The sequence below is a fragment of the Liolophura sinensis genome, chromosome 6 (assembly GCF_032854445.1).
Source record: "Liolophura sinensis isolate JHLJ2023 chromosome 6, CUHK_Ljap_v2, whole genome shotgun sequence".
Classification (NCBI taxonomy): domain Eukaryota; kingdom Metazoa; phylum Mollusca; class Polyplacophora; order Chitonida; family Chitonidae; genus Liolophura; species Liolophura sinensis.
In genome coordinates this window covers 34,557,042-34,583,810 of record NC_088300.1, presented here as the reverse complement: position 1 = coordinate 34,583,810, position 26,769 = coordinate 34,557,042, and the positions used below count along the sequence as shown (strand labels likewise).

Sequence of the window (26,769 nt, the reverse complement as noted above, 5' to 3'; positions counted from 1 at the left end):
TAGTAGAATACGTTCTCATCAGTACACCTGTACTATGTATAGTGTTAACATAGGTCTAAAGTTTAGAAACTTGTATGGGGGCCAACTTTATAAAATTATAGGAAATTTTCATTCGATTTTGAAAAATAACACGTGCGCAGACGAGGCAATCATTTTGTGAATTATTAGGATTATTCTAAAATAATAGCAAAAACCCGGTTGGATTTGCGCTGATTGATGTATTGCCAAAAATCTCTGGTATATGGCCTCTTTAATTTGCCAGTATAATACCCAAAGAAAGAGCGGTGTTTTTCATCGGGCACTGCATTTTCCTACTCAACAAACCAGTCGTCCCAGAAATAAAAATTGTTGAGAACAGCATTAAATACCAATCAAAAATAGAATAAGAAAAACTTTCGTACAGTTTAAGATGACAACTTTGAACTACTGGCAACGCCAACGGGCTTGACTTTTCGTAAGCAGATCTACTGGACATCGACCTACCTTCGGTAGACACATACAACATTGCCTTGTATAACATTGTAAATCGGGCAAGGTTATACAGGATTACAGAAACGACATGGGAGAGAAAATGAATACCCAAGGTTTTGTGAAAGCGAAATATCATGAACGTTTATAATCTTAAGCTGAGTTAGGACGTGAAATTCTACTTATCTTTAGGTACCGTTATCTAAGTATTGCTCAGCCAAGTTATCATGCATACATACATATACACACGCACAAACGCACGCACACACGCATACATACATACATACATACACATATACATACATACATACAGGAACACAATATTCACGTAGACCTGAAACAAGCTGAGAGAAAATGATAAACTACGGCCATAGAGTTATTGCTCACCTGGCTGTTAGCGTCCATGGCACAGTGGGTCAGATCGACCGATTGCTCATTCCTACACGTGGTTTGGCCGACAACAATCTCTAGGTTGTACTTCACCCCTGCCACAACCTTAACAACCCAAGAATGTATAATGAAGGTGTAGATTAAACGACGGCTAGGAGAAACTCGTTAAATTTTTTTTTATCTGGCGATAAAAATTATGTTTTTCACAATTGCTCATCGAAAGATGCAAGAAATACCTCTATGTATGGGAGACAGAGACAAACCAGGAAGGAGGCATCTAGACATAAAAGCCTGCCACTAGTTTGCACGTGTAGTTGCGTCGTGTTGCCAAGTTTGTTGTCAAGGTGTCAGTTACATGACTGCTAGCTTTTAAGAGAAAATCTTTAATACAAAAGACGAAAGAATGGAGAGCAAACTTTGAGCAGCTTCAGAACGATTTCAACCAACGTTACAATTAAGTTGCTGCAAAACTTTGTGGGTTAACGTTATTCTATCAAAGGCTCTCACTCTACACGTTTTACAATGAGTATAATTCTCTTGTAAGTGAATATCGACAGGACATTCATAATCTTTGGCAATTTGATTCATACTTGTGTCTCAACCCGCTTAACCCGGGGCTACTGGCTCAGATCGTCACGTTGTATAGATGAACAGTTGCAATCAAAGGGTAGCCCAGATAAAATTTTATTATGGACAACTTATATACTCGCATGGTACACGGTTTAAATACTATTACACGAATGTCTGATTCGACGCCACACAAGGTGATGCATGGGCGTCAATATGGCTGCCTATATTAAAGCATCTAGCACTATCATCCAATTTACGCATGCCATGGAAGAAAATATGTTCTATAATACCTCCGCTGCAATCAAAAGACTTATGATGCATATATGTATGTGCAAATAGATGGAGATAAAACAAAATAATTCCAGATGCATCAGTAGGATTGCAGCTGGTAAACAAATATCAAGGTAAGTGCATGATGAGAAAAATAAGCTGTGAGCGAGGCAACATTAGCCTCTTTACAAATCAAACATATGAAACGATCAAAGCAATTTTCCATTGAAAACTCAACAGTGAGAGATACCAATACATTTAGGCGCCGTATGACTTTGTAGGCAGCTGAGTCGTTTGTTTGCTTGTGCTAATGTCGGATCCTGGTTTAAATCCGCACTAAGTTGAACTTGGCTTAATGTCGTCATGTTCATATGATGGTCAACAAGGCGTACAGCTTCCAGTTGTACATGTACACTCCTGCCAATACTTTTTTTCTATGATTTGTTATAACCACGATATGCAAGTTCAAAGTAAGAAAGTGGAAAGTGCCGCCTTGTTATCAATATTAGCCAGTCTAGCGCGAATCCTTTCTTTATAACCGGAAAACGTATAGTTCTTTCCGCTGTGACCCTCTTGTAAATCATTTAAACTGAACAGCGTAGGTTAGATCCACGCGACAAGGTGTTTCAGGTTTTTTCTCACATGGCGTATCCCATTCGAAAGAATTCCAGATTGAAAGTTGATTTATAGAGTTATTAACTGCATCAGAAAATAAATGTCTGGTCCAACCACTTGCCAGAAATAACTAAGACTATGTTGTCTTCTTTTAATTTACATACATCTTCTCGTCAATTGCACGTTCAAGGTCATAAATGGAAGATTAAGTTTCGAATATACAGAAATAGCTTCCCATACCTGAGAGGTAGCAGAGTTGACCTTAACCAGAGAACTGGCAAACATGGAGTTTGACCTAGCATTCAGTGAAGTCACGGCAAACTGTGCGGCATTCAGCACCTCTGCAGAGTCGGTAGATATGGCGGTAACGCCTCCCACTAGACTCTTGCGACGAGAGGTCGCATCGCGACAATTTACCTTGGTGAGAATGCGGGTGTTCGTCCACTCTTGGTCAAACACTGTCATTTCACATATCTCTTTCTGAATACAAGATGAGAAAAAAGCCGTTGTACAGATTCATTTGTCTGCTTATTTGAATGCAAAAGTTACTTTTACAATAAAGCTCTACTCAAGAATTGTTAACTTATATATGATGTCGGAGACTTTTATTTGTGGGAGAAACCCGAGTTAACATTCCGACACTTGGCAAGTTACTGACAAACTTTACCACGTGTCACTGTACATTGCTGGAAGACAAAAGATTGCGCGTTATTTCAGACATTTAATATTGTGCCCGTCGTATAAGTGAAAAATTTTTGACTGCGGAGTAAAACACCAATCAAACAAATAAATACATTTAATACTGTGCCAAGACTCATCATGTGACTTAACATGCTTATTTATATATTATTTATGTCTTAGACGGGCGATAATAAACATTAAGAAATTCAAGGGCACTTTACCAATATGATGGCGTTCAAGTTTATGGGTGAAACAAACCGGAAACCTTCTCTCACCTTACAGTTTGAGGTACAGCCAGACTGCAAGACTTCAACATCCAGGTAGTAGTTAATACCTGCAACTACCTGTAACGGAAAACCGTACATCGATGTGATGAACATCACATTGTTACGTAAGAAATAACAATTTTGAAATGATTCGAAATTTGGACTTAAGTCTAAGATCGCTTTGTGATCTCGGGGCCTTGTTGTATAATGTACAGTTACACCAAGCATGATGACTAGTAATATCACCCCTGAAGAGTTTTCAGTACAGACGGCGTGTTAATATACATAATGATATAATTGCATATAATATCACCATTACATCGGTCGATAGGAACAGTTCTCATAAGCTGTTTAATCAGCAAACACCTTAAGAAACAAAAAAAGCCACCTCCATCACACTGTTACTCAGTATCTAAATACAGTATGTTAATACTGATGGCAAAAATGTTAGCTGCAAGTTATGAGGTCGATGCGGGACGATTTCTACTGCTACTGGAGCTGAGCTCTTGAAGACAGCCGTGTGGCCACAAAAGGTATGTTGTTTATTTTATAAATTCATTATTGTTTAAGCTGTACTGCTTATTCATATTACAAAAGGTTCCCCCATAAAGTGAACTCGATGACCATCAAACCCAAACGGCTTAAAGTGACTGTGTTAAGAAATCACAGTTGAAACCATGAAGGTTTCTTCATTTTGGAAGAGGGTGACCTAATTTTGTAAGATTGGCCATATGAGGAACACACATATATACCACTGCATGGTTTTCAGGACAATATTTATATTGTTGGGCGCACATCATGTTACAAAGAAGTTTTTAAATTTTCGTTTAACTGCTGTCAAAATTCTTATTCGGTGGATGACGTATTCAGCTCTAATACCTATAGAAAAGCTAATCTAACTGTAATGGTATACAATGGTTTAAATCAAAAATTGAAAAGGATCTGACGTCAACCGTTCCAAGCACTATCAAAATGGTCCTTAATGCAGATCCCCAGATATCCCCTGAATCGATTCCTGTCATTTAAAACGTCAAAAACGGAAGAATGGTAGTACCATATATTACCATATTGGTGAGTTTTAAAAACATCATTTATTTAATTGATTACGAAACAGTTTCAATAAGTGTCACCAAACTTGCTAATCTGGACACAGAAGGACGGACTAATCACAACGTACAGGCTTGGTAACATAACCTGGGTACAGAAGGATGAGCTAGTCCTAACATAACCTGGACACAGAAGGACGGACCAGTCCTTGCGTACAGACTTGGTAACATAACCTGGACACAGAACGGGCTAGTCATAGCGTACAGGCTTGGCAACATAACCTGGATACAGAAGGGCGGGCTAGTCCTAGCGTACAGGATAGGCAACATAACCTTGACACAGAAGGACGGGCTAGTCATAGCGTCCCGGCTTAGTAACATAACCTGGATACAGAAGGGCGGGCTAATCATAGCGTACATGCTTGGTAACAAAACCTGGACTCAAAAGGACGGGCCAGTCCTAGCGTACAGGCTTGGTAACATAACCTGGACACAAAAGGACGGGCCAGTCCTAGAGTACAGGCTTGGTAACAGACATATGTCACTGGTATACGTGTAGATTTGTGTCGTCCTTTAACTTAAAAAATTAAAGAAACTGAATCGTTTTGAGTGATTACTGAGAATAGATACCTGCACAGTTGTGACTCATTTAAAATTGAATCAGCTGTGTTAGTTTCGGTCGATACTAGATAGCAATATGAGTGAAATGTTTATGCATCCACGGGTATGTAGGGCTGAGATGGCTGTTCATAATGGGTCAAATGCGGACATGTGGGCATGACACGCCACCGGCTATATTTACCAGTGTAAGATTTCCATCATATGTCGATGACGTCTTCTTTCACACGGCTCTTAGTTCAAATTACCAGATACGAGATAATAATTATCTGATAGTTCCGACGGTGCGTTATTTCTTAGTGGGTCCATACGCCCCGCTAGCCTTCTTCAAAGTATTAGCTAATCTGCCTTACTGCACTAATTTGACTTCTGTTGTAAAGCTAGTTTTTTATTCACAGTTTCCTTACATGATACAAGTATTTGGCCTACGAGAAACGTATACAGGTTTTCTCGCATGTTGAGGTAGGCGGAATCTAGCTTTTAGCCAACATTTCTTGTACACATGGGTTTTAATGAGTTTTAATGAGTCCAGTGCGTTAATTAATTTTCTGTTTGCCCAACAACATCTTCCTTTGCTGGACTAAAGGAGGAAACTACACATGTACTGACAAGCCTATTAACTGGATCACCGTAAACTATACAATATTGAAACTTTGACTTATAAGCAGACAGGAATCTTATGTGTATGGTCTCTGAAAAAAAAATACAGTACCGGTAGAGAATCTAACGTGAACTTCAACATATAAATGAGAACCAGGGTCTAGTTTTGTAAAGCGTTTGTGGTGCAGTAGGTGAATAAATCCATATTTTTTGTAATTAATGATAATTACGGGCAATTAACGCTATGGGCTCTTTGTAATATTGGGCGAAAGTTGTGGTTATAAATGCATGTAACGTTTTGCGTAATGATGGGACAAGCGTTGAGATTGTTGTAGATAGAGGGAAACACAAAGTAGTCAGTGTAAGGTTTCGAAAGAAGACGAAATGGAGTTTGAATATCAGGTTTTGCATTGACGTAATAGCTCAGGGACACTACGCACATTCTAGACTGGTACGTGTATTTGTGAGCTACCCAGAATATTCAGGAAAACAAAAGTTTTTATTTATTTATTTGATTGGTGTTTTACGCCGTATTCAAGAATATTTCACTTATACGACGACGACCAGCATTATGGTGGGTGGAAACCGGGCAGCGCCCGGGGGAAACCCACGGCCATCCGCGGGTTGCGGGCAAACCTGCCCACGTACGGCCGGAGAGGAAGCCCTCATGAGCTGGACTTGAACTAACAGCGACCACATTGGTGAGAGGCTCCTGGGCGTTGTTATTGATGGAGGGGTCGTTTGGGTGCGATGACGTCATGATGATGTCATATGACGCCTTGGTGTTCTAGAAAGTGTTTGTTGTTCTAGAAGCGTCTGTGTTGTAGAACAGTGTGGTAATACGCGGGGCCAGGTGCACCGGTCGGTTTACTTGGGGTGCATGGAGTGCACGATGGAGTGAGGGTGCAATCTGCTGCCTTCATTTCCCTATTAGAAAGTTCGAGACTTTGTTTGGCAAAACGCATGCGCGGGCAACTGGAATGCATAGTGTGCTAACAGCAGGGCAAGGAGTTGGTGTAATTTGTCTATCAGCATGATGTCATTGCGCTATTGCGACCGGGAGTATCCAGGTTTTAGAATGTTCTGGAATGTTCTAGAATGTTTTGCACGCGCGTTTGAGTATAATGAGCGGTGTGCTGCCCAGACTCGTCACTTGCGCTTTGGACTTTGGTTCAGTCTTACCTCCCCGTTTCACCATGCCGAAAACCAAACACACCATGATAGGCAATCCCGCCCAATCAGACGCCAGCATAGCACAGTCTGATAAGAAGAAAGCTAAGTTTTCTTAGCCAATGCCCCCGAAAAAGCGGAAGACTACTGTCCAGTATTTACTACCCTATCACAACACTGATGTCAACAAAGGCTCCGCATCCAAGCGCAAGGGAGGAACCTTTTATCAAAATTTTGGGCAGCGTTTCCAAGAGGAGATCCCCTTATCGGTAGACACTTGGGACACCAGCTTTGAGCAGGGGGTGAACGGTAAAGCCATCCACGGCATGCCAGCCAACGCTCCACCTACGGCTGACTGAGAGCGACTCAGTCGCCTTAATAGGGATGTGTTTGTCAATTTTTCGGTGTGCCAACATGCCCAAACCGGTGACTAGTGGTGGTATGTGGATATCAAGCCGTGGATCCAGTACTCTTCAGAGGAAAATATTACCCACGTTTTGGCGGTGCATCGGCCCATGCCGACCCTTGGATCCCATTGCTGCAGGCCCTGACTAAGGTAGGACAATATCTTCCCCAACGTACATCCCAGAACATCGGCACCACTAGCGTTACTCATGCCTTCACGAGTACCGGTACCAACACTTCCACGGGAATCGCCAGCAGCAACACGCAAACCACTTCACCCAGACGTCTCCTCTGGATCCTAAGGGCTCCGAGGCCTTAGAAACCTTGACGTGGGACAGCGTTGATAAACACCTTGAACCTTGAACACCTCGATGCTGAAAGTGACGCGACAGCGGTGTCACGGTTGTAAGATTAGACCCGTCGGATATTACCGATTTGGACGTGGAGGCCATCAGCGCTTAAAGAAGGATAAAGTGCTCAGCAGTTTCCAAGCCAATGTCGAAACAGAAACAGGACTGAGGGTAACGTTCGACACTTTCTCAAAGACACTCCTGATTTTACCTGAGACGTATCCTGTCAAAGGCGTAAGTAAGTACAATTCTTGTTTTTTTTTTTTTTATATTTATATTCTAATAACTAGGTGTGTTTTGTTTCGTAGGTTATATCCATGTGTATTAGCTATAGCATAGTTCCCCCAGAATATATTTACTTCTTCTGTTGTTATTGTTGTTGTCTTTTTTTTTTAGCTATGTTCACTTCAGATGGCAATGTGTATCATACCTGGTATCACACCTGGTGATTAGGGATATGTTACCATTTTTCTGTTAAAGCAGACGGAAGATAACACCATTGCCGCCGACCAATGAAGAAAAGTGTAAGGAAGAACAGAGAACAATCCACCAGGGGGACACCGTCTGCACTTTGAACATGAACTATTGAGACGGTGTGCACATGAATGACACATGTGCGCCCGCTTTTGAAAATGGTCTTGCATGATTGATCAGGTTAGCCCCAGTCTTGGTGCGGGTGGGCACCAACCAAGCGTATTTAGGAAAAATGTCTATGCAACTGTCAACAGGTAACGATTCCCATTGGGCGATGGAAGATATAGGTCTCCAGTTCGGCTAACCAAGCCTTCACCCGAGCCCGTGTCACGTCGAGTAAGTGTTCACGGGCCACTGTGGGCGGTGGGGCTATCAGGCTGTTAGTACAGTTGATGTAGTACGGTAGCAACGCTCTCGGGAGACTTTTTTTCCTGGTGTGGGTTTAAACTCTCAATCGGGTGGGCGTGAACGCTGACGACGGGTCATGACGGTTAGACAGGTGCTGGAATATGGGTGATGGGTCGTGTTGGAATCCGTAATCACCTATCAGTGAAAAGTAGGTAGGAAGGCCCTGAAGCAGGTCCATCGGCTGGTAGGATGTGGCCATTTCCTCAAAGCTTCAATGAATGGGTTGACGTCCAGACTATTGTACGACACCAAGAAATCTTGGAGAGACTTCATACCTCGCAATCGCCACACGTTCTTCAAGGTCTGGTCCTCGTCCACAGAACATGTTTCATCCTTGAAATCGATATGGAAGGCTTGCAAGGTGGTAGGGTTGTTTCTAGAGACGCTGGAGGCTGTCCACGTACATGTAACAGAAGTGACCTTTAGTTCCGAGCCAAATAATTCAGCACGTATAAAAATTTGAGTTGACCCGTAAAGAGGGACATGTGATCGTTATTCTGCTTCATGAGGTACTTTATCCAGTCTGTCTTGGCCAAGTAAGGGTAAAACTGTCGCTTGAGTAGATTAAAATTGTATTTTCCGCAAGTAAACCCCAAGACGGACAGCTTAAAGATAGTCTAAAAACCGTTGCTTAAATTTCTGGGAGTAGGATTTTCCCTATGGATGAAGGATCGACTAGGCCGGACATGGCCATTCGCCCGTCCAGGGTATCCAGAATGTGGCGATACTAGTGCGTCAGGGCTTCAAAGCTGGCTTAACTGACGGTAGTCAGGTACCACCATTGCGGTCTCGATGAAAGCGTGCCAGTCCCCAGTTGATACAAAACACACCGAGGCGTCGTACCCTTGGACGTTGCTGGAGACAGAAACGCCCGTGGGGACATGACGAGGTGTCCATTCCGTGTTACGGCTGGCGGTGTCGTCTATTTTTCCAGGTACGCCTCGAAATCAAAACAAGTCCTGTAGAGGAAGTACCTGGCGTGTTAGTGCACATCGATGATACCCTCGTCTGCTAGGTCTTCGAAGATTTTAGGTTTATTTTTGAACACTCCTCCCACGTAGTAGCTTTTGATGGGCCCATCACATGTGCGTACATGACGTTTTAATCCACACTGATTCGGGAAGGCTTTACAGCAGGACCTGCAAATAAGCGAGCTAGCACAGAGAGAGAGAGGGAGATAATCGACAACGCTGGACTGCTTGTCGTACTAACTGAGCATCAAAGTTGTAGGGAAGCGCCCTGTGGTGCGGTGCGGCGGAGGATCTGTGTGCTGAACACATCATGTTTAATCACCAGTTCGTACATCTGAGTGTTCATTTGAAATACTGTCTCGACAAAGTCTAGTTCACTCATGGGAACTCCTCAGAAAGATCGGGTGTCTAATCCCTTGACTTTCAAACACATTTGTAAATACCTCTTGGCATTAAGATCGCAATTTCTGCGTTATTTAGTTGACCGGCCAAGCAATAGGAAAAAAAAACACAAGCGATCGTTGTAAGCCCCGTGACGATCACTCACCATGTTCTGCAGGCCCCTGCTGTGCTTCACATAGTCGGAGCTGCATTGACACGCCAATAGGGGTGGAAAAGGGTTCGTGGACAAAGAACGTGACGTTGGTAGCGGTGTCCACGTGCCAGAGCCTACGCGTCACCGTAGGACCGGATGTCTCGGGGTTTGGCGAGAACTCGGGTGTTGGTGCTTGGGTAGAAATACCACAGTCGGTCGATCTCGTGGTGATGCAGGAAAAATCCGTAGGCCAAGTTCACACGAAAGACTGCGGGTTAGTCGAAGATAGATTGCCTTAAGTACGTCTCTAACTGATACAGCCCCACCACTCGAAAATTCTAGGTGTGCTGGAAGGGACGAAGCCGGAGGAAGTGTTGATGAATGGACTGCAAGTGGCACTGATACACCTCCCGTAGCGTCGGATCCGAGGGTAGTGCCTCTGCAGGGGGTACGGGGGAGTCTGATTGAAACGGATCTGCGTCCACTCCACCCACGTCCATGGTTGTGGAAGGTGGAGGGAGAGGGGTTGTCAACGACGTTTTCTTCCCCGTCTGTGCTGAACTGCTCCAGCGAACTAAAGACAGCTCGGGGATAGAGGTAGAAGGTGGAAATGGCGAGGCGGTGATAAAGGTGCTGGTGGTAGCGGTGACCCCACGCGGCTACCAATGATGTTACCATCATCACCACAACACAACGCCGACCCCACGCCGGGAACACCAACGAAAGAGCGCGTTTTGTGTACCATCACCCCAGCGAATACCTACCCCTAGCCGTGCCATCACGTCAGTTTCAGCCTGTGGTGGGTGGCATACCTCACCATTTATAGATGCCCCATATGCAGACAACCGATACGAAGGGGTTTTTCTCATTTATTTTTAAAATAGCCTTTGTAAAGACTATTTTTTTTCCAGTGGCCCTTTTCAGGGCCACCCATATCTTCCGAAAAATAGCCTTTTCCAGTCTGAGCACTTGTGTGTTATACGTCATCTTGACACGGTTATGTAGGCAGCAGGTGCCCCGTGCACTCCACGACTTCGCGGGCATGGATTGCACCTGACCCGCGTCCAGAACATCACACACATTTTAGAACACCATGACGTCATACCGAGTAATATGACGTCATGACGTCATCGCACGCGCACGACCCCCTCCACCAATCACAACGCCCCATTTACGCACCCTCCACATCCAACCCACCCTCCTCCCCCACCCTTACCTACTCTCCGTCTCCACGCCCTCCGCCCGAAAGAATAACCCGGTATTTACCCTCCCCCCTCCCCCCCTCCCCGCCCTCTGCCTCCTATCATAAGAATAACCCATGTTGGGCGAAATTGACCTGAACTATTGTTAAAGATTCTACGTAATTTGAACACAGCGACAACTGGTAAAAAACAACAATCCCAAGTAAGCACGTTAAATACAGTGTTTTAGCAGAATAAACATATTAAACTATATACTGGCCCATGCAGCCTGCTAAATAACAAAGGCGAGGTGAACACAATGGTCATTTTTCTATACATATATACTTTTCGTTTGCAATGCTGAACATAATATATTTAGATGTATTTGTTGTTACATGTATTTGTTCGTAAGGTGAATTAACCACTTTACCTGTCGTTCAGCCTTGATGACTTTGGAATAAGTCACTGTAGACGTCCTCTCGGGGAGAGCGTTCAGCTTCGTCACGGCAAAGTTTGCAATTTTCTGGACATCAAGGCTGTTAATATCGGCTGGGGAACGTCCACCTGGCACACCGGCCAAGGTAACCCCCAAGGCAAGGCTAAGTACGAGCAGTTTCAGCATACTTTCTTGTCTGAATAAATCGCAGGTAATCTAATGGCGATATAGGAGGGGAAATGCATGAAAAGGGGGTAGGTAGAGCTGACTGATTAGAGAAGATGGCCTACATTTTACGTTCACGTGGGATCCTTAAATGGAATTAAGTTAAGGATCGCACTTCACCTGTTGAAATACATAAACTATTTCTGTGTCAAAAAGTCATCTTGGTACATTGATCAGATCAGAGGCCACTCGCACACGACTTTTACTGAGGTTTATCTCCATAATGACTTCACCATGTTGAGCCGGAAACTTGACGGAGTTACTCTGGGAAACATAAATCACCGTTTGAATTTGCAACAATCTGGTAAACGGGTTCTATGCCAATAATAATAATAGTTATTATTAACAAATAATGAATATTATTTAGCTAATTGGTATGGCTTGACTAGTGTCCTATACTTTTAAGACTAATTTGGTATTTTGATACGTCTCTGGCTTGGCTTGGCTTCAGCACAACGGGTTGGGTGAAGCGCTCGTCTGTCCAGTGCATTATAGGAGAATAAATTAACATTTAATTGAGAATTATGAATATCAATAAATGAATTATCGACATCGTTAAATTAATTAGCTATATCGATAAATTAATTAGCGATATTGATAAATACTACTACTTACCAATATCGATAATTCCGCTATTTTAGCCCTCTAATGACTACTCCTTCTTCTTGACATCATGTAATATTTTAACCGGGAGTTTAAAAAATTAACGTGAATAAACTGAATAAAAAAGTGTAAATTTCAAAACCCCAACCACAATTATGTAAATTTTCGAGTATAAAGTATAAGACTTGGTCGAAGCGCCCATAACATTTATATAACCCTAGAAGTGATGTTTTTTTTTTAAAAATGACCCGCTAAAAATGCTCTCTCGATCAAAAACGCCGGTTTGCAATCAAACGAGGGATTGAGTTTTTAATTTACTGTATACGACGTTAACCAGAAGAGTGTTTTACTGAAACTTACACATATGTATTTCAACGTGCTGTTAAAGTTTCTTTTTGGTTAACGTTTGTCTTCATATGTAAAACATAAACTTTATAATGTGATCGGTATTGTCATATTGTGGAGAGTTTAATATTTGTATTTCTGCCGAGGCCTGTGAAGCTTCCTTAATAGCACAATACAGTAAAGCAGTAGTTGTGCTAATACGCAACCTGGGGCATCTATACCAAAATCTGACGTGAAGACTGCTTGAGATTTATTTATTTATTTATTTGATTGGTGTTTTACGCCGTACTCAAGAATATTTCACTTATACGACGGCTTATTCACTTATGGTGGGTGGAAGCCGGGCAGAACTCGGGGGAAACCCACGACCATCCAAAGGTTGCTGGCATACCTTCCTACCTACGGCCGGAGAGGAAGCCAGGCCTGCTTAAGAGGACACGTCGATGTTTATCATTATCTTGTCACTTAAGGCTTAAGTTTACATTTCCTATATATTAATTTATTTGGTTGGTGTTTAACGGAGGAATTTTTCAGAATGTTACACTTGTGGGGCAGTGACTTCACCCTCTCTTCAGCGTCTAATACAAAAAAGACATTTCAGTGTGACTGGAGTAGGCTGTCATTTATCGATTTTATGACCTAGACATCAATAACCTGGATATAGACTCGCTTCAGTTATTGTTGCTGGGTTGCCTACATGTAACACATGTGTCATTTCCATCGTTGGTCTTATGTTTATAAAAGTGTTTAGAAACACTGAACACGAAGTATATCGTGACAGGGTGGTCGGCCCGATGTCAGCATAACATGACAAGTTTGTCGACCCATTCCGGTATACCGGACAGGATAGTCGGCCCAGTGTCAGTATATCGTGAAAGGGTGGTCGGCCGGGTGTCAGAATACCATGACAGGGTGATCGTCAGCACTCTATATGACCGTGATCCACGGTGAAAACACCATCATAACAACGTACAATCTGTACTGTAGTGCCGTCGCACTTCCGCCTGGATATTTTCAGCCAATCATTAATCGTCCCTTATAGGCGTGTATTTCCTTGTCTTGAAGTAAATGCATGTACGTTCAGATCCTTTTTTTATGCATCGCTGTGGGTATTTTTGTGTGTTAACACCACAACCAGTCTATTATTATTATCATTATCATTATTATTATCATCATCATCATCATTATCATCATCATCATCATCATTATATTATTATTATTTATGAAACTTTAGAATTTGTTATTTTTTGTTCTTTTTCACTATCTTTAGATTTATTTAATTTGCTCGTAGATTCAGTTGCATATCTACCGCCGTAGCTGTCATCATTTCCATCACGTAAGCGTCGTCTGTCAACTACCCCAGCCAATATTCGAGATGGCGGGGAATGTACATTATGGCTTGTAGCTGTGAAACTTTTACCACCCGTCGTTAATGTAAATTTTCACCAGTTTCCGCTTTTTATTATTAATGGGGTCGAGTCACAGACTGCCAATCTAATAGCTTTAGCGGAGTTCTTTTGTAGAAGAATTGTATTTGCCTTCTTGTCCGGCCTACTCAACAGAAACATAAAGAGCCCGTTCCGCAAATAGCGCCATACATCTTTTTCACTACGATTATAAGTTGTAATTACTGGTTGGTATGTTTGTAAACATAGGCGGTATATTTGCAAAATCTGATGAGGTTGACCGACTTTATACAGGTGAAATGAAGCATGGCTATGTAGTTTACTTGTTTATTTTGAGCTGTAGCAACTTGTGACGGTAAGTGTTCGGAATCAGTTAACTTGCTTTGAAGAGTAAAGAGGCATGTAACTTCTTTGTGGTTACACCTTTGACATTGGGAATCTGCATGTTTACGTGGCACTTACACCTAAAAGGGAACTTCACGGTTGCCCGATTCAGTCATCTTCCTATCACCAAGGTTGATACTGCGCTAATGGCGTCGTATTCGCCCACGCTTTACTGTACATATAAAAGTCTTCAGAAACCTACTCTTTCGACAGCCAATGGCATTGCGACCCGCGCTCTTCCGCCAGGGGTATTTTCAGCCAGTCATTGATCGTCCCTTATAAGCGTGTATGTCCTTGTTTCGAAGTAAATGCATGTACGTTTGAATAAAACTTTTTCCTTGACACAACATTATACAGCTGCAATAAACAGTGCTATGAACGTTGATCGGTGTGCTTTAATTGAAACTACCAGGTAGCGAAAAGTCACGGCGCTATCAGGCACTATGGGTGGTACTGCAGAACCGCCGATGTAGCCTATCATACTCCTTACAGTGTATGCGCCTCTCTCTACCTTTGCCCTTTCATCACTGCCACCACTAGTAAATTTTGTACGGAAATCTTTAACAACGCCAAGGTCACTGGGGTCACGATTATCACGCAGGATGTGACGTCACCAAAAACTGACATTCTGTTTCAATCTTTGTGTCTAACAATACTTTATACACATGCATTCTGTTTATCTAGAGTACGTAGGCCTACAACATGATTCTAACCAAAATCTAAAATAATGTTATTGATGAATACTGATTAAATAGTTCCTAGGGAGGACGCGCGTGATGAGGCTAAGCCTAAACAAGCCTAAGTGCGTCTTGCAGGCTCCAACGATCAAGCTTGCCTAGTGAGGGGAGTGATGTAAAGCGAAAGATAGGGAGCTGTAAATGCCTATGCCGTTGCTGTTTCGCCACTAATTTCTATTGAGCCTGTAAAAAAGAACTGAAGATATTTTTGCGCTGGCACTTCTACGTCTAACCTGAAATAAATTTATTTCATTCTCTAAGACGGATCGGAAGCTAGAGACCACGTGATCTCCTTAGTAAAAGCGGCGTGCGGTGAAGAACACGGTTCTCCCAACGTTATTGCATTGGAAAATGCCTATTTTTGAATAGCTGTCAGCTATCTTGTATCCGTTGGTTTTGTATAATTTTCAGCTTTCCACATGGTCTGAGCATTTCTGCAGAGCTTTCGTGATGTTATTTTGTACAACTAGGCCTTACTGGTCGCTAGCAAAGTGGCTTAAAGTGAACTTTTCCCCAACGTTTTAACATTGGGCGGCCATTTTGTTTTAGGCACGAAAGGGTGGTCACGTGACCTCCAACTTCCGACCCGTCTACAGTATACACCGCATACTTTTCAGCACGGCCACTTCGCATTTTGTTTTGAAACATCCGGTCAGTGTCAATAACTAAAGTGGAATCTGATTGGACCATGAATCATGCATATTTATAAAGGAAAGATCAGGTCTTTGAAAGAGCTAATACTGCTCAGTAGACGATGCCTGTAAAACCAAGCTCTCCATTTAGGTCATACCTATATGACACTATCCTTCTGTGTTCAACCAGAGTAGTGCCGAGCCAATTCTATAACCAAGCTGTTTTATAAGATGGCTATCATAGAAGAATAGCAGAAAACTGCAACATACAATTTCAGTGTGTGATCGGCGGGTGGAGGGTGTGTGTGTGTGTGAGGGGGGGGGGGGGGGGGGGGGGTCGAGATGGAATTTAGTTCAGCTATATTAACGTGCATGGAAAAAAGTAAATAGTCTGTCAAATCTAAATTTCTATCAGGAGACAGATCGGACCATTCCTTAGTAAATATGACCTTAAAGTGTACAGAATTTTAAAGAAAAAAAGGTAAAGGCATGTAGAAGTTTTATTACCCCCTTCTTAGCGATAAGAATTACGTATCCAGATAGTGTTAAGTAAGTTATAAAAAACACCATAACTCAGTATACTAACTCAGCTGATCCTGACGAAGAACGAAAAATATGGAAATCGAATCATACATGTGTATTCCTACATGTTGCATTGATGAATATTAGAAGGAAATCTGTGTCTTATTCTTGATTTAAGGGAAGAACAAATAAAAACCCAGTAAGGCGGGAAATTCGAACCGTAGATGAGCGATTTGATCGAATGAATTCTGAGGATAATAAATAAACTATGGCAGTGCACAGTAATGAACAAAATATAAAACAATGAGAAAATATTAGTTTAATAAAAACGAAAGCCATTTCATTTCAGGTAATATGCCCTGCACCATGAACGATCGACTCGCCTATATATAAGACAACTGTAAAACTTCTGACACTATTCTGACACAGAGAGTACAGGTTACGAAGAGGATATTATGAAAGAGACTAAGAATTATTATAAAGCTAACGGAAGAATAGTGTTCTGAACTTGAGGGTCCATTAACTCCTGCAGATTTACTGTTAGCTTTGAAATCTCTTTAAAACAAAAAGCAAAGTCATAAGCAAAAAAAGAAAGATTTTTTTTTCTGTCGGGAGAGTGAGAAATATGTGATCACTTCGTTGAAGTATGGTTACAGGTATGGTGAATTGTGCATTACTCAAAAGAAGGGTGTAAGTACATGTATCCCCCAAAATTTTCCATATACCATGCAGAATACTAGGAAAATGCATTAGCGTAACACTTGGTATTACACATGCAGATATGCACAAGGTCATCAGATCATTCATGGTATGACGTAACTGATTTCGAAAAAGCTTTTGGTTCAGTTGACAACACAAATATAAACAACACTGTTACTGTAAATGGTTTCCATTAATCTGCCGCCATTGCTATCCACAGTTACCAGGCTTGTATCCACGTGAAGAATTATTAGAAAATAATTTGAGAGACAATAAAAAACTCAGAGCACAGCAGCTGGTACTTAGGTCGTAACACTTACCGTATTTACTAATAAAACAAACTTTGTCCAAGATTGCTCATAAAGGCGTTTAAATCTTGTATAGCTTATTTGGGTTTCATTGGAAAGTTTTCTCTCAACTGAACTTTAACACGAATAAAAGGGTCATAGGGATTGGTGCAAATAGAAATGTATAGTATTATATGTTTTAATACTAACTGCCATAGGCCATTTGGCTTATATTAGGGTTGGCATTTTCTGTTAAGTTAGCAAAAATGGTTGAACGTCACAATACATTCACGAAATCATTGATAAGATTCTTGCATACAACATTTCCACCCCATGACGATGATTTGGCATGACGTGTTAAGTGGCTGTATGGTCGAACCTACAGCCGACAAATCTGACACAGAAGTTTCAGAAAGGAATTTACTTCATACAATGACAAACTTACTACAAGTAACAATACAGCAATGCTTCTACTTGCGTTAGTGATACGCTTTGTTAATGATTTACTGGATTCTTAAGGAAACTTCATGACGATGGAATCATTCTTTAAAAAGAACAAATGTAATCTGTTTTGCTGAATTTAGAGGAATAATAAATGTGATACAGAAAGATGTTACAGGTGAGGCAACAGTTACTTTGAAGAGTAAATTTGCTACTCCGTTTATTGCAGTGAAAATATTTCCTCTACTGAAAGGCAAAAGGGGCTGAAAACTATTCCATGAAATGATGTTCACTAGCCAGTATTATAATCTAAATTACATCGTATGAGGTTCTAAAGACATGCTTTGATAACGAAGAATGACAAGCCGCGTTAGCTGAACATTTTTTTATCCGCAATGGTCAAACACAAGCAAAATGTCCTATCTGCGGTTCCGTAGTTCTTTAGTCCCGTAGTCACGCAACAAAAATACCACTATATTTTTTTAGTGAATTATATCAGGGCACCCGGAAGTACTTCAAAATGTTGAAACTGACGGGGTCAGTCGCTCTACAGACTCAATAGGACACCTTGGAACCACCTGCAAATGTACTTTGTAATTGTCTTTATGCACAACTACAACATAACAGTTGTACACTAAAAGTTATGTTTAGTATGATTATCTGTATAAAGATCAGAATACTAAATTATTTGTTTTTCAAAGAGAGTACACGCTCTGATCAATACAGTCTGTTCTAAACCTGTAGATTTACGAAAATTGTCTCCCTTGACTGTACGTAGGTCGTACGACAATGCCAGATCGATTAATATTAGTCTAAATTTATCAGTCTAAAAAACCTCTTGCGACCACTCTGACAGTCTCACGATCGGCAGTGATATCATCACAATCAACCAGCTAGATTCGTCAAGGTTCCCCTGCACTTATTATACGATCAATCCAACGAATACCCGCGATTTCGTTCGCAACGTGTCTGTAGTATAGGCGTGCCTGGGCTTTACGTACGCTCATAATATCAGAGGGTAGACCTATACCTCAGCCTAGCCTTTATGTGGCCCAATAGCTTTAGGCTAGACCTTACGAAGGACTGAGTGAGTACAAGCCTACATGTCCAGCGCGAGGCCAATATAGCTTAACCTTTGGTCGAAATGACACAACTGAACAGCCCTGGGTGTGCCATCACGACACTTTCAAAGTTCACTCTAATAACTCAGAGACAGCTAAACAGCGCTGTAGATGTAGACCTACATGTAGGTCTGCTGTAACGACCTTGTAGGCTATGTACACAATATGTATAGTACCCACACGATAACGAAAGCGTTTGTCATGGACGGAGCTCTCAGTCCCTGTGATCAAGAACAAAGAGGGGATCTGTCATCGCCAGAGTGTCTGTACGTACGGGATGGCTACTTGTACTGTGGGTACCTTAGGGTGGTGGATATAAAAAAAGGTGTAGAATCACGCTTCGAGCAAAGTGGTGTCTCAGGCTCCGCGACACCTTTCTACTTATACAATCAGGCGCGGATTGAGTACAACCTAGATAGCTATACATCCGCCCTCGATAAGCTGGCAATACCATACATACTGGGCTATGCAGCAAAGGCCAACCACAACCTAGAGATCTTGTCTGTCCTTCGTAAACACAGCCAGGCCGTGAGCCTGACACTTGTCAGCGGCAATGAGCTCCTGCTCGCTTTAAAGGCCGGATTTGAGCCCCGGAACCTTGTGCTTAATGGCAATGGGAAGAAAAGATGGGAACTGAAACTTGGTGTGGAGAAAGGCTGCCTGATCAATGTTGACAGTGAGTTCGGCCTGTACCACACGGTAAAAGTGTGCAATGACCTGGGGAAATCTGCCAGGGTACTCCTTAGGATTAACCCAGATATCGACCCTGTAAGTCCTTCAGGTACCCTGTATTGTATTGTGTTTTATCGTAGTTCAAGTGTCCGTATACTTTACTTTATACTCAATTTATTATTCATTGCGATATTATATAGAATAATTATATTTATTTATTCGCCGTTGTTGGGGATATCTTCACTTATTCGACAATGCTCCATTCTTTGAGAGCCGAAAATCACTCATAGCCCAAGGGAAACCACGGCATCTCGCCAGTTACCCAACATTCCTCGCCCTGACCAAGCAGCCGGAACAGCGGCAGCTGCCATTGAAGACGCTTTGTCATTGGTTATTATATTTGTTGTCTGCCGTATATTATACATAATATAAAATTACACAACAGATTCAACTGCATAAAATTTAAAAGACTGTAACATAAAGAGTAAAGCCAGAAGAACGAGTAAAGTGTGATAGTCCGCAAATGGTCACCCCTTATCCGTGAAATGCGCCCTCTTGTCAGTTTATCCAGTTGGGGTTTTCTTCCAACTTTTCACGTAAATACATGAAACGTAGTAACTGAAACAGCCCCTAGCATAATTCAAATATCGTCATCTACTAATAATAATGTCTCTAAATTCTGGTGCGATTTTTGATATCCACCGCTGTTTCTCTTCCATGCAGGATGTTCACCCTTACATCTCTACGGGCCTCGGGGAGACCAAGTTTGGAGTAGAGCTGGATGGATTGGAGCCACTGCTGGAGAAGATTCGGGATGAACCACTTATCCAGCTGGTGGGGCTCCACTCTCATTTGGGATCAACCATTGATAACACGAGGGTGTTCAGGTTAGCACATGTTCTGACAGAAGCGAAGAGGTTTTCGAACTGGAAGATAACGGCCCCATATTTATCGAAGGTCTTGATTTAAATTTTCAACCACGGCTGTAATTAAAATGTTTTGCTCTAGGAGGTTAAAAATTTGTTCATTGATGCTTTACTTCAGAACAATGCTCTAACCACAATTTGAATTCTTCCTGTTCTGAGTTTGACTATTGCAATTTATGACATAAGCCTTAAATTGCCTAATACATACGAGCCCTTGCGTGCATATGCTCCAAAACGGAATAGCAATGGAAAGTCATACTAAAGGGAAGGGTCCTATAACTTCAGCAACCATCAGTTGCCCTGATCCAAGAACCATCAGAAATTGCATGGACAGATTATAAAAAGTTCAGACATATTTCCTGTATGTTTTAGCTCTTCTTGTTGTCATCTTGTTTCCCTGTTGAAATGCCAGTATTTACAATGTAGACCAGTCACACAGCATGTTTTACACGGTTTCAACCCAGAAGTGTTTTACTTACCTTAAGAAGTCGCAATCAGGCCTTAAAAAGTTATTGATCCAATCATCTAATTTTTGGCTTTTATAGGGAAAGTGTAGAAAAGATGCTGGAGTTGACAAATAAAGTGAAGCAAATGGGATTCAAGGATATCAAATACATTGACATTGGTGGAGGACTAGGAATAAACTATGCGAAATACGTAAGAGAACACCCGCACAATATTGTACCCGGTATGTATGTTTTGCTATATATACTGGTCTGTCTTTTCGACACGGTTCGCCAGTTGCACCTAGCTGGCAAAGGTACACGTTGGAACACGATGCATTTTATATAATATAATGTTAGCTAACTGAGGGGCAACCTGAGAGTTGTAATTTTCTCCTAGTGACGACAATAGTAAATTACCTTGCTTTATTCCTACTGCGCATTTTGCATAGGGAGAGAAATGGAACAGCTGGCCTTATGCCTTCAACTTGTGTGGGTGGGATTGTGGTGTGGCTAAGGAACATTTCTGCAGCCGCTGTGAGTTCAAGTCCAGCTCATGCTGGTTTCCTCTCCATTCGTACGCGGGGAGGTCTGCAGCAAAATGCGGATGGCTCTGTCCTGTTCGCTTCCACCATAACGCAGGCCGTACAACGTAAACATCAATCAAATAAATAAATCATGAACATTTTGGGCTTCGGCCTCGGTATGACTGAAGCCTATATTCACATGGTTGTGTTTACAGGCAAATCGAACCCTGAGTAACCAGCACCATGCCATAACGTGGGACGCTGATAAACCCAGGGAAATCCTACAACTCGTCAGTGAGAAACTGAAAGCTTACCCCGAGACAAGAGAAATTCTGCGGACTCTCATCGGCGGTCTAGAGGACAAAACGTAAGCAACTGAAAGACATGTGAACACACTCAAAAAAATTAATCTGTTAGAATTAACAGAAAGTCTGTTGTTGATTGATGCTAGATTGTATTCTGCTATTGCAACAGATTACTCTGTTAAATATAAAACGCATATTCCATTAAATCAACATAAAGATTCTAACATGCAGAAAATTATGTTGAATATGACACAGTTTTATGATATGATGACAGAAACTCAGATAACAAACTTTCTGATAAAATTAACAAATTTATTTTTTGATTGTATGTGGTGTTAAGTGAAGCAAAGTTCCGAATACACGTTCTAATTTAATTGTGGCATTTTTTTGTTATTTAATACCTTACTCAATAATTTTCACTTGTACTCCATGGCGTCTAGTTTGAAAGGTTGGAGGAAATCAGTGCTAGGGTTAAACCACCGACCTATGTCGAGTTACTGACAATTTTTCCAGGTGTGATGTAAAAGGAAGCACATAATACTAGTGGGAGACATGCTATATAGATAGCACAAACGACCACAAAACGAGCGTCGATCGCTTATTGTCAAGTAACTCTAGAAAATGGTCAATGGTCTCTTATGCAAACACCAGTAATAATAAATAAATGAATAAATAAATAAATAACAAATAATAATAATATAAGCCAATGGTTTTTCAGGCTTTCTCTGCCACAGTTTGTAGACAAGGTGGACAGCTTACTGGCTGATCATCCCGCTGTACTGAGAGCCGTGAACCATCTCCTACCTGACGACCATCAGCTACAGGTAAAATGGTGACAGTAATCAGGGGCATATTCCATAGAGCGTTGTTTATTTTCCTTGATTTTTTTATTCATTTATTTGTTTATTTATTTATGTATGCGTGTATGTATGTGTGTGTGTGTTCTTGTATGTGTGTATGTATGTATTTATTTATTTATTTATTTGATTGGTGTTAAAGCCGCACTCATGAATATTTCCCATACATATATATATATGACGGCAACCAGTTGCTAGTAGACCTTCCCACATACGACCGGAGGAGAAGGTTATGACTTGAGTCAAAACGTAAAGCATAAGTGCTTCCAGCTTTAACTCAGGTGGTTTAAAAAATAAGCGATTAAAACATTTCAAAGTTTGACTTTAAACAAAACTGTCTTCGCTAAAATTGGTCCGTTACCATCTTCGATTACTATATGTATGCCCTATTCAGTGATTGTCGTTATCAAAAGGCCATTCCGTTGTCAAATTGCTGTAAACATATGAGTGTTTCGTTGGCCTCAAATTGCCGATAACAGACAATATCTTCTTGCCAAAATACCGCTAAAATATTGGTGTCTTGTTATCAAACTGCCCTTCATATATGAGGGTTCCGTTGTCTCATCGCTGTGTACATATTAATTCCGTTTTCTCAGATTTCTGTTCCCACACCCGAGGATTTGATCTCATCTATTCAAAATCTTCTCCAAGATGCGGACTTGACTCTGATTCTAGAACCAGGCCGGTCCATTGTTGGGGATTGCGGCTGTTTGGTGACTGAAGTTATAGGATGCAAGAAAAATGGCAAGAAAAAGTGAGAAAATTCTGGCCTAGATGTATATAATCTATCCCAGGCTTCAAAAAGCGTGCAAAGAAAAAGGAAACAAAATGCATGTATTTTATATGTTAACAACTGTCTCTGTATCAATTGTTCTGTATTTTAAAAAGAAAAAGGATCATGAATGTGTGAAATATGTTTTGGTGAAATGCAAAAATAAGCTTTATTTTCTCATGACGTTTTCAGTTTCATAGTAGTGGACGGTGCCATGACAGAGGTGATTCGCCCTTCCTTATATGGCGCTTATCATCATGTGGAATTGGCCGAGCCGACCTCTGACCCTGAATTCCGTGTATTTGACGTGGTGGGACCCGTTTGTGAAAGTGGAGATTTCTTGGCGAAGGTGAATCAACATTTTTCGGTTGATACAAATCGTGTCCAGAAAATGTTATCAAATTGTAGATTAGATTCAGTCATTAATAACATTGGAAATATTTTTGTCCTGTAATTACGTTGTCGGTGCTTGTACTCCAAACTCGAATACCTTTTGATCTCTTAAGGTTACAAGAGATATACACCGGTGTGGGTTCAATCCTCCTCTCGGGCAGGGGCCGGTTCATGAAGCATACTTAGCGTTATATTGCTCTTATCTAAATTCACATTATATCTTTGCAACATACGTTGTCATGGTAGTTAAGGCCTTTATGAATCCGGCCCTAGGGCATTTTCTTTTTTCCATGGTTTCCATTGTTCCCTGGGCTAGAAAATAAGTTATACACGAAGTTCTCTGTTTTGTTATTGCATGAAGTTCTTTGGAAGTCATTTACTTTCCATCGGTATGACTTGAGAGTGCGCGCCCAGTCAATTTAATTCACCAAAGGTGGGAAATTTACCTGGGCAATCGGGCCTCCTCCACTCATATTACAGGAAGCCATCTTTCAAAGAGGCTATAACGGAGATTTTTGGCGAAAGATCAATCAGCGCAAACTCTATCAAGTTTTTGCTTTTATTTCAACCCGTAAAATTTTCCTTCAGAAAAAAAAAATCAGAAAAATCTCGTATGTGCGCGCGTTAACTTTCAAACCTGATAACAAATTCCTAAAGTTTAAAAAAGCAGGTCGCATTATAACTTCTTCAACGTTCAGAATCATTTTAGCACCATAAATACTACAGAAACGAGTCTGATATTTACCCAAGGCAATAATTTGAGCTTTTATTGATAAATACATACAGAAAATTTGATTTCATCAGCATAAATGGACTTTTTTTGTCAGAAATCGACAGTATAGACTCTTTAAGTGAAAAAATTGTTTAGCATGGTGTTAAACAACAATCATTCAAATATGTAAAAAAAATATATATATCAACTCGATCAACCCAGCTGTGATGCCAAGACAATGATTAGAGTTACGAGTCAGCGTCATGTCTAGAAATGTCATCAAGGTCCTAACGCCATGTCACAAAACCCTCGCTTAAGGCCAGGCATTGGCTGGCTCTGCTGTTTATAGGCTCGTGACCGGTGAGGTCGCGTGTTCGGCAGGCCATATCTGTCGAAGGTTGGTGCTTTACTCCGAATAATCCAGGTTCTTCCAACCGTAACTTGGACCGCAGCTTTTGAAGTGAAAAAATTGTGAAAAGAGCTTCATTTCTTTTTTTGCATTACAGGATCGTCTTTTGGCCAAGCCTCACGAAGGCTGTACTCTGGTAGTGTTTGACGCAGGCGCCTACTGCTCAAGTATGGGATCCAATTATAACATGAGAGTAAGTATGATCGGAAATGGGTCATGATATCAGATATCATATAAGATGAATTCGAAGTTTAACAGCAGAGTGTCATATGTCTGATGTATGCATGTATAAATATGCGCACTGTATGCATGCTTGGAGTTTAACATCGACGACGAGTCATTAGGTGGGTGTACATATACTGTGTCGTCTCGTAGCAGAACGAGTCTAGGTCGCCAAAAGTGCTGCCGCCACCTAAGTATCATGCAGAAGGCAACAGACAAGACACCGGGCCATCCAGTCATGTTTTCTTGCTATAACCTGTCAGTGCTGAGCGCCACGTAAGGAAGCAATAAATACCATTTTTCAAGTCTTTGGTATGACCCTACCAGAGTTTGATCCCTCGACTTCGAGGCGGACGCTCTAGGTTCATATGTTCATAAGTCTGATAGACTTGGCGGGCTGACCTCAAGTGACGAAAGGTTTGGCTTTCCAAAAAGTATCATCATGCAATGATGGTCTCACGGGTTCGGCCACGGTGTCACTAAAGGTTGTGTATTTTGTTGGACATGCTTGGCCTGGTGAAGTGATGTCTCGTAAAACTGCCTTGTGTTTTTGCACTACAGGCTAGGCCTGCCGAAGTCATGGTGGACGGGAATACGTGGAGGATCATTCGTGAACCAGAGACCTTCGATGACCTCGCTAAACACTCTGGCCAGGGGTGTCTGGATGCACCGAAACAACCAGTCTCTCCACAGAGTAGGCCAATATGATCCTTGCTGTCCTTATCAGTTAGCTATCACACCACTCGATCTTCCTGTAGACCAACGGTTTGCGAACAATGAGGTCATGGGTTCAAATCCAGCACATAGGATTTCACCAATCATAAACCCGGCCACTGTTTTATATATAAAATATTTTTGATTGCGACATGTATCTCCAAATAAATCACCATAGAGCTGGAGAAAGCTTGGTTTGTCTAACATGATTGGTGCCCTCTCAGGCTAGCTACCTCTTCAGTCGTACGTGGGAAGGTCTGTTAGCAGCCTGCGGATGGTCATGGGTTTCCACCCCAGCTCTGCACAGTTTCCTCCTACCCCCGTTTAATAAAGTGAAATATTCTTGAGTACGGCGTAAAATTCCAATCAAAGAAATAAATAAAATGTAGGATAACTGGCATATACAAGAATATGCTGTCCCAATCTTGCCGACATCATTATATCATACAGACCATGGACATTAATAATACATATACATGCAAACCATATGTGCCGGAAGCTATAAATACGGCAGTCTGGATAGCGAGAAATGCAGCCCTTATCTAAATAATAATTTTATATATTTATTTGATTGGTGTTTTACGCCCTACTCAAGGATATTTCACTTATACGACGGCAGCCAGCACAATGGTGGGAGGAAACTGGGAAAAGCCCGGGGGAAACCCCAAGACCATCCGCAGGTTGCTGGAAGACCTTCCCACACACGGCCGGAGAGAAAGCCAGCATGAGCTAGACCTGATCTCACAGCGTCCGCATTGGTGAGAGGTTCCTGGGTCATTGCACCGCACTGGCAGGCTAACCCTCCACGGAGGCCCCAAATAATTTCAACAGTATAGGAACTTGTTTAATACTTACCACATGCAAAATCTCTCTTATATCCATTTCTGCTGATATCAAGACAATCTAATTAAGTACCACATTTGGCACGTAAGTTGTTTTGTCACATTTGGTCACAGCTTGC

The 26,769-nt window shown here is 41.6% G+C and overlaps 2 protein-coding genes across 2 annotated transcripts in view; one reads left to right on the top strand and one right to left on the bottom strand.

Moving 5' to 3' along the window:
• LOC135468846 (uncharacterized) overlaps window positions 1–11,707 on the bottom strand; it is a 34,295-nt gene extending 22,588 nt beyond the window's left edge. Inside the window, exons 1-4 of the mRNA XM_064747299.1 lie at window positions 11,449–11,707; window positions 3,270–3,338; window positions 2,554–2,793; window positions 856–963 (exon numbers count right to left, since the gene is read on the bottom strand). Of these exons, the coding sequence (XP_064603369.1) occupies window positions 856–963; window positions 2,554–2,793; window positions 3,270–3,338; window positions 11,449–11,640 (609 nt within the window). The 5' untranslated portion in view covers window positions 11,641–11,707. The remainder of the gene's footprint in view (window positions 1–855; window positions 964–2,553; window positions 2,794–3,269; window positions 3,339–11,448) is intronic.
• Window positions 11,708–18,804: 7,097 nt separating this feature from the next.
• On the top strand, window positions 18,805–25,987 carry LOC135468845 (uncharacterized). Its single transcript, XM_064747298.1, has 9 exons — window positions 18,805–19,624; window positions 20,252–20,415; window positions 21,000–21,111; window positions 21,640–21,791; window positions 22,448–22,553; window positions 23,183–23,340; window positions 23,551–23,707; window positions 24,970–25,065; window positions 25,656–25,987. Exons 1-9 carry the CDS (start codon window positions 19,022–19,024, stop codon window positions 25,800–25,802), a joined length of 1,695 nt encoding a protein of 564 aa, XP_064603368.1. The 5' UTR covers window positions 18,805–19,021; the 3' UTR covers window positions 25,803–25,987.
• The last annotated feature ends 782 nt before the right edge of the window (window positions 25,988–26,769 follow it).

Coding starts and splice junctions, on each gene's coding strand:
- LOC135468845 (XM_064747298.1), top strand. CDS start 19,022: ATGTATAGTACCCACACGATAACGAAAGCGTTTGTCATGGACGGAGCT. Junction 23,708..24,969: donor GTGGAGATTTCTTGGCGAAG/GTGAATCAACAT, acceptor TTTGCATTACAG/GATCGTCTTTTGGCCAAGCC. Junction 25,066..25,655: donor GATCCAATTATAACATGAGA/GTAAGTATGATC, acceptor TTTGCACTACAG/GCTAGGCCTGCCGAAGTCAT.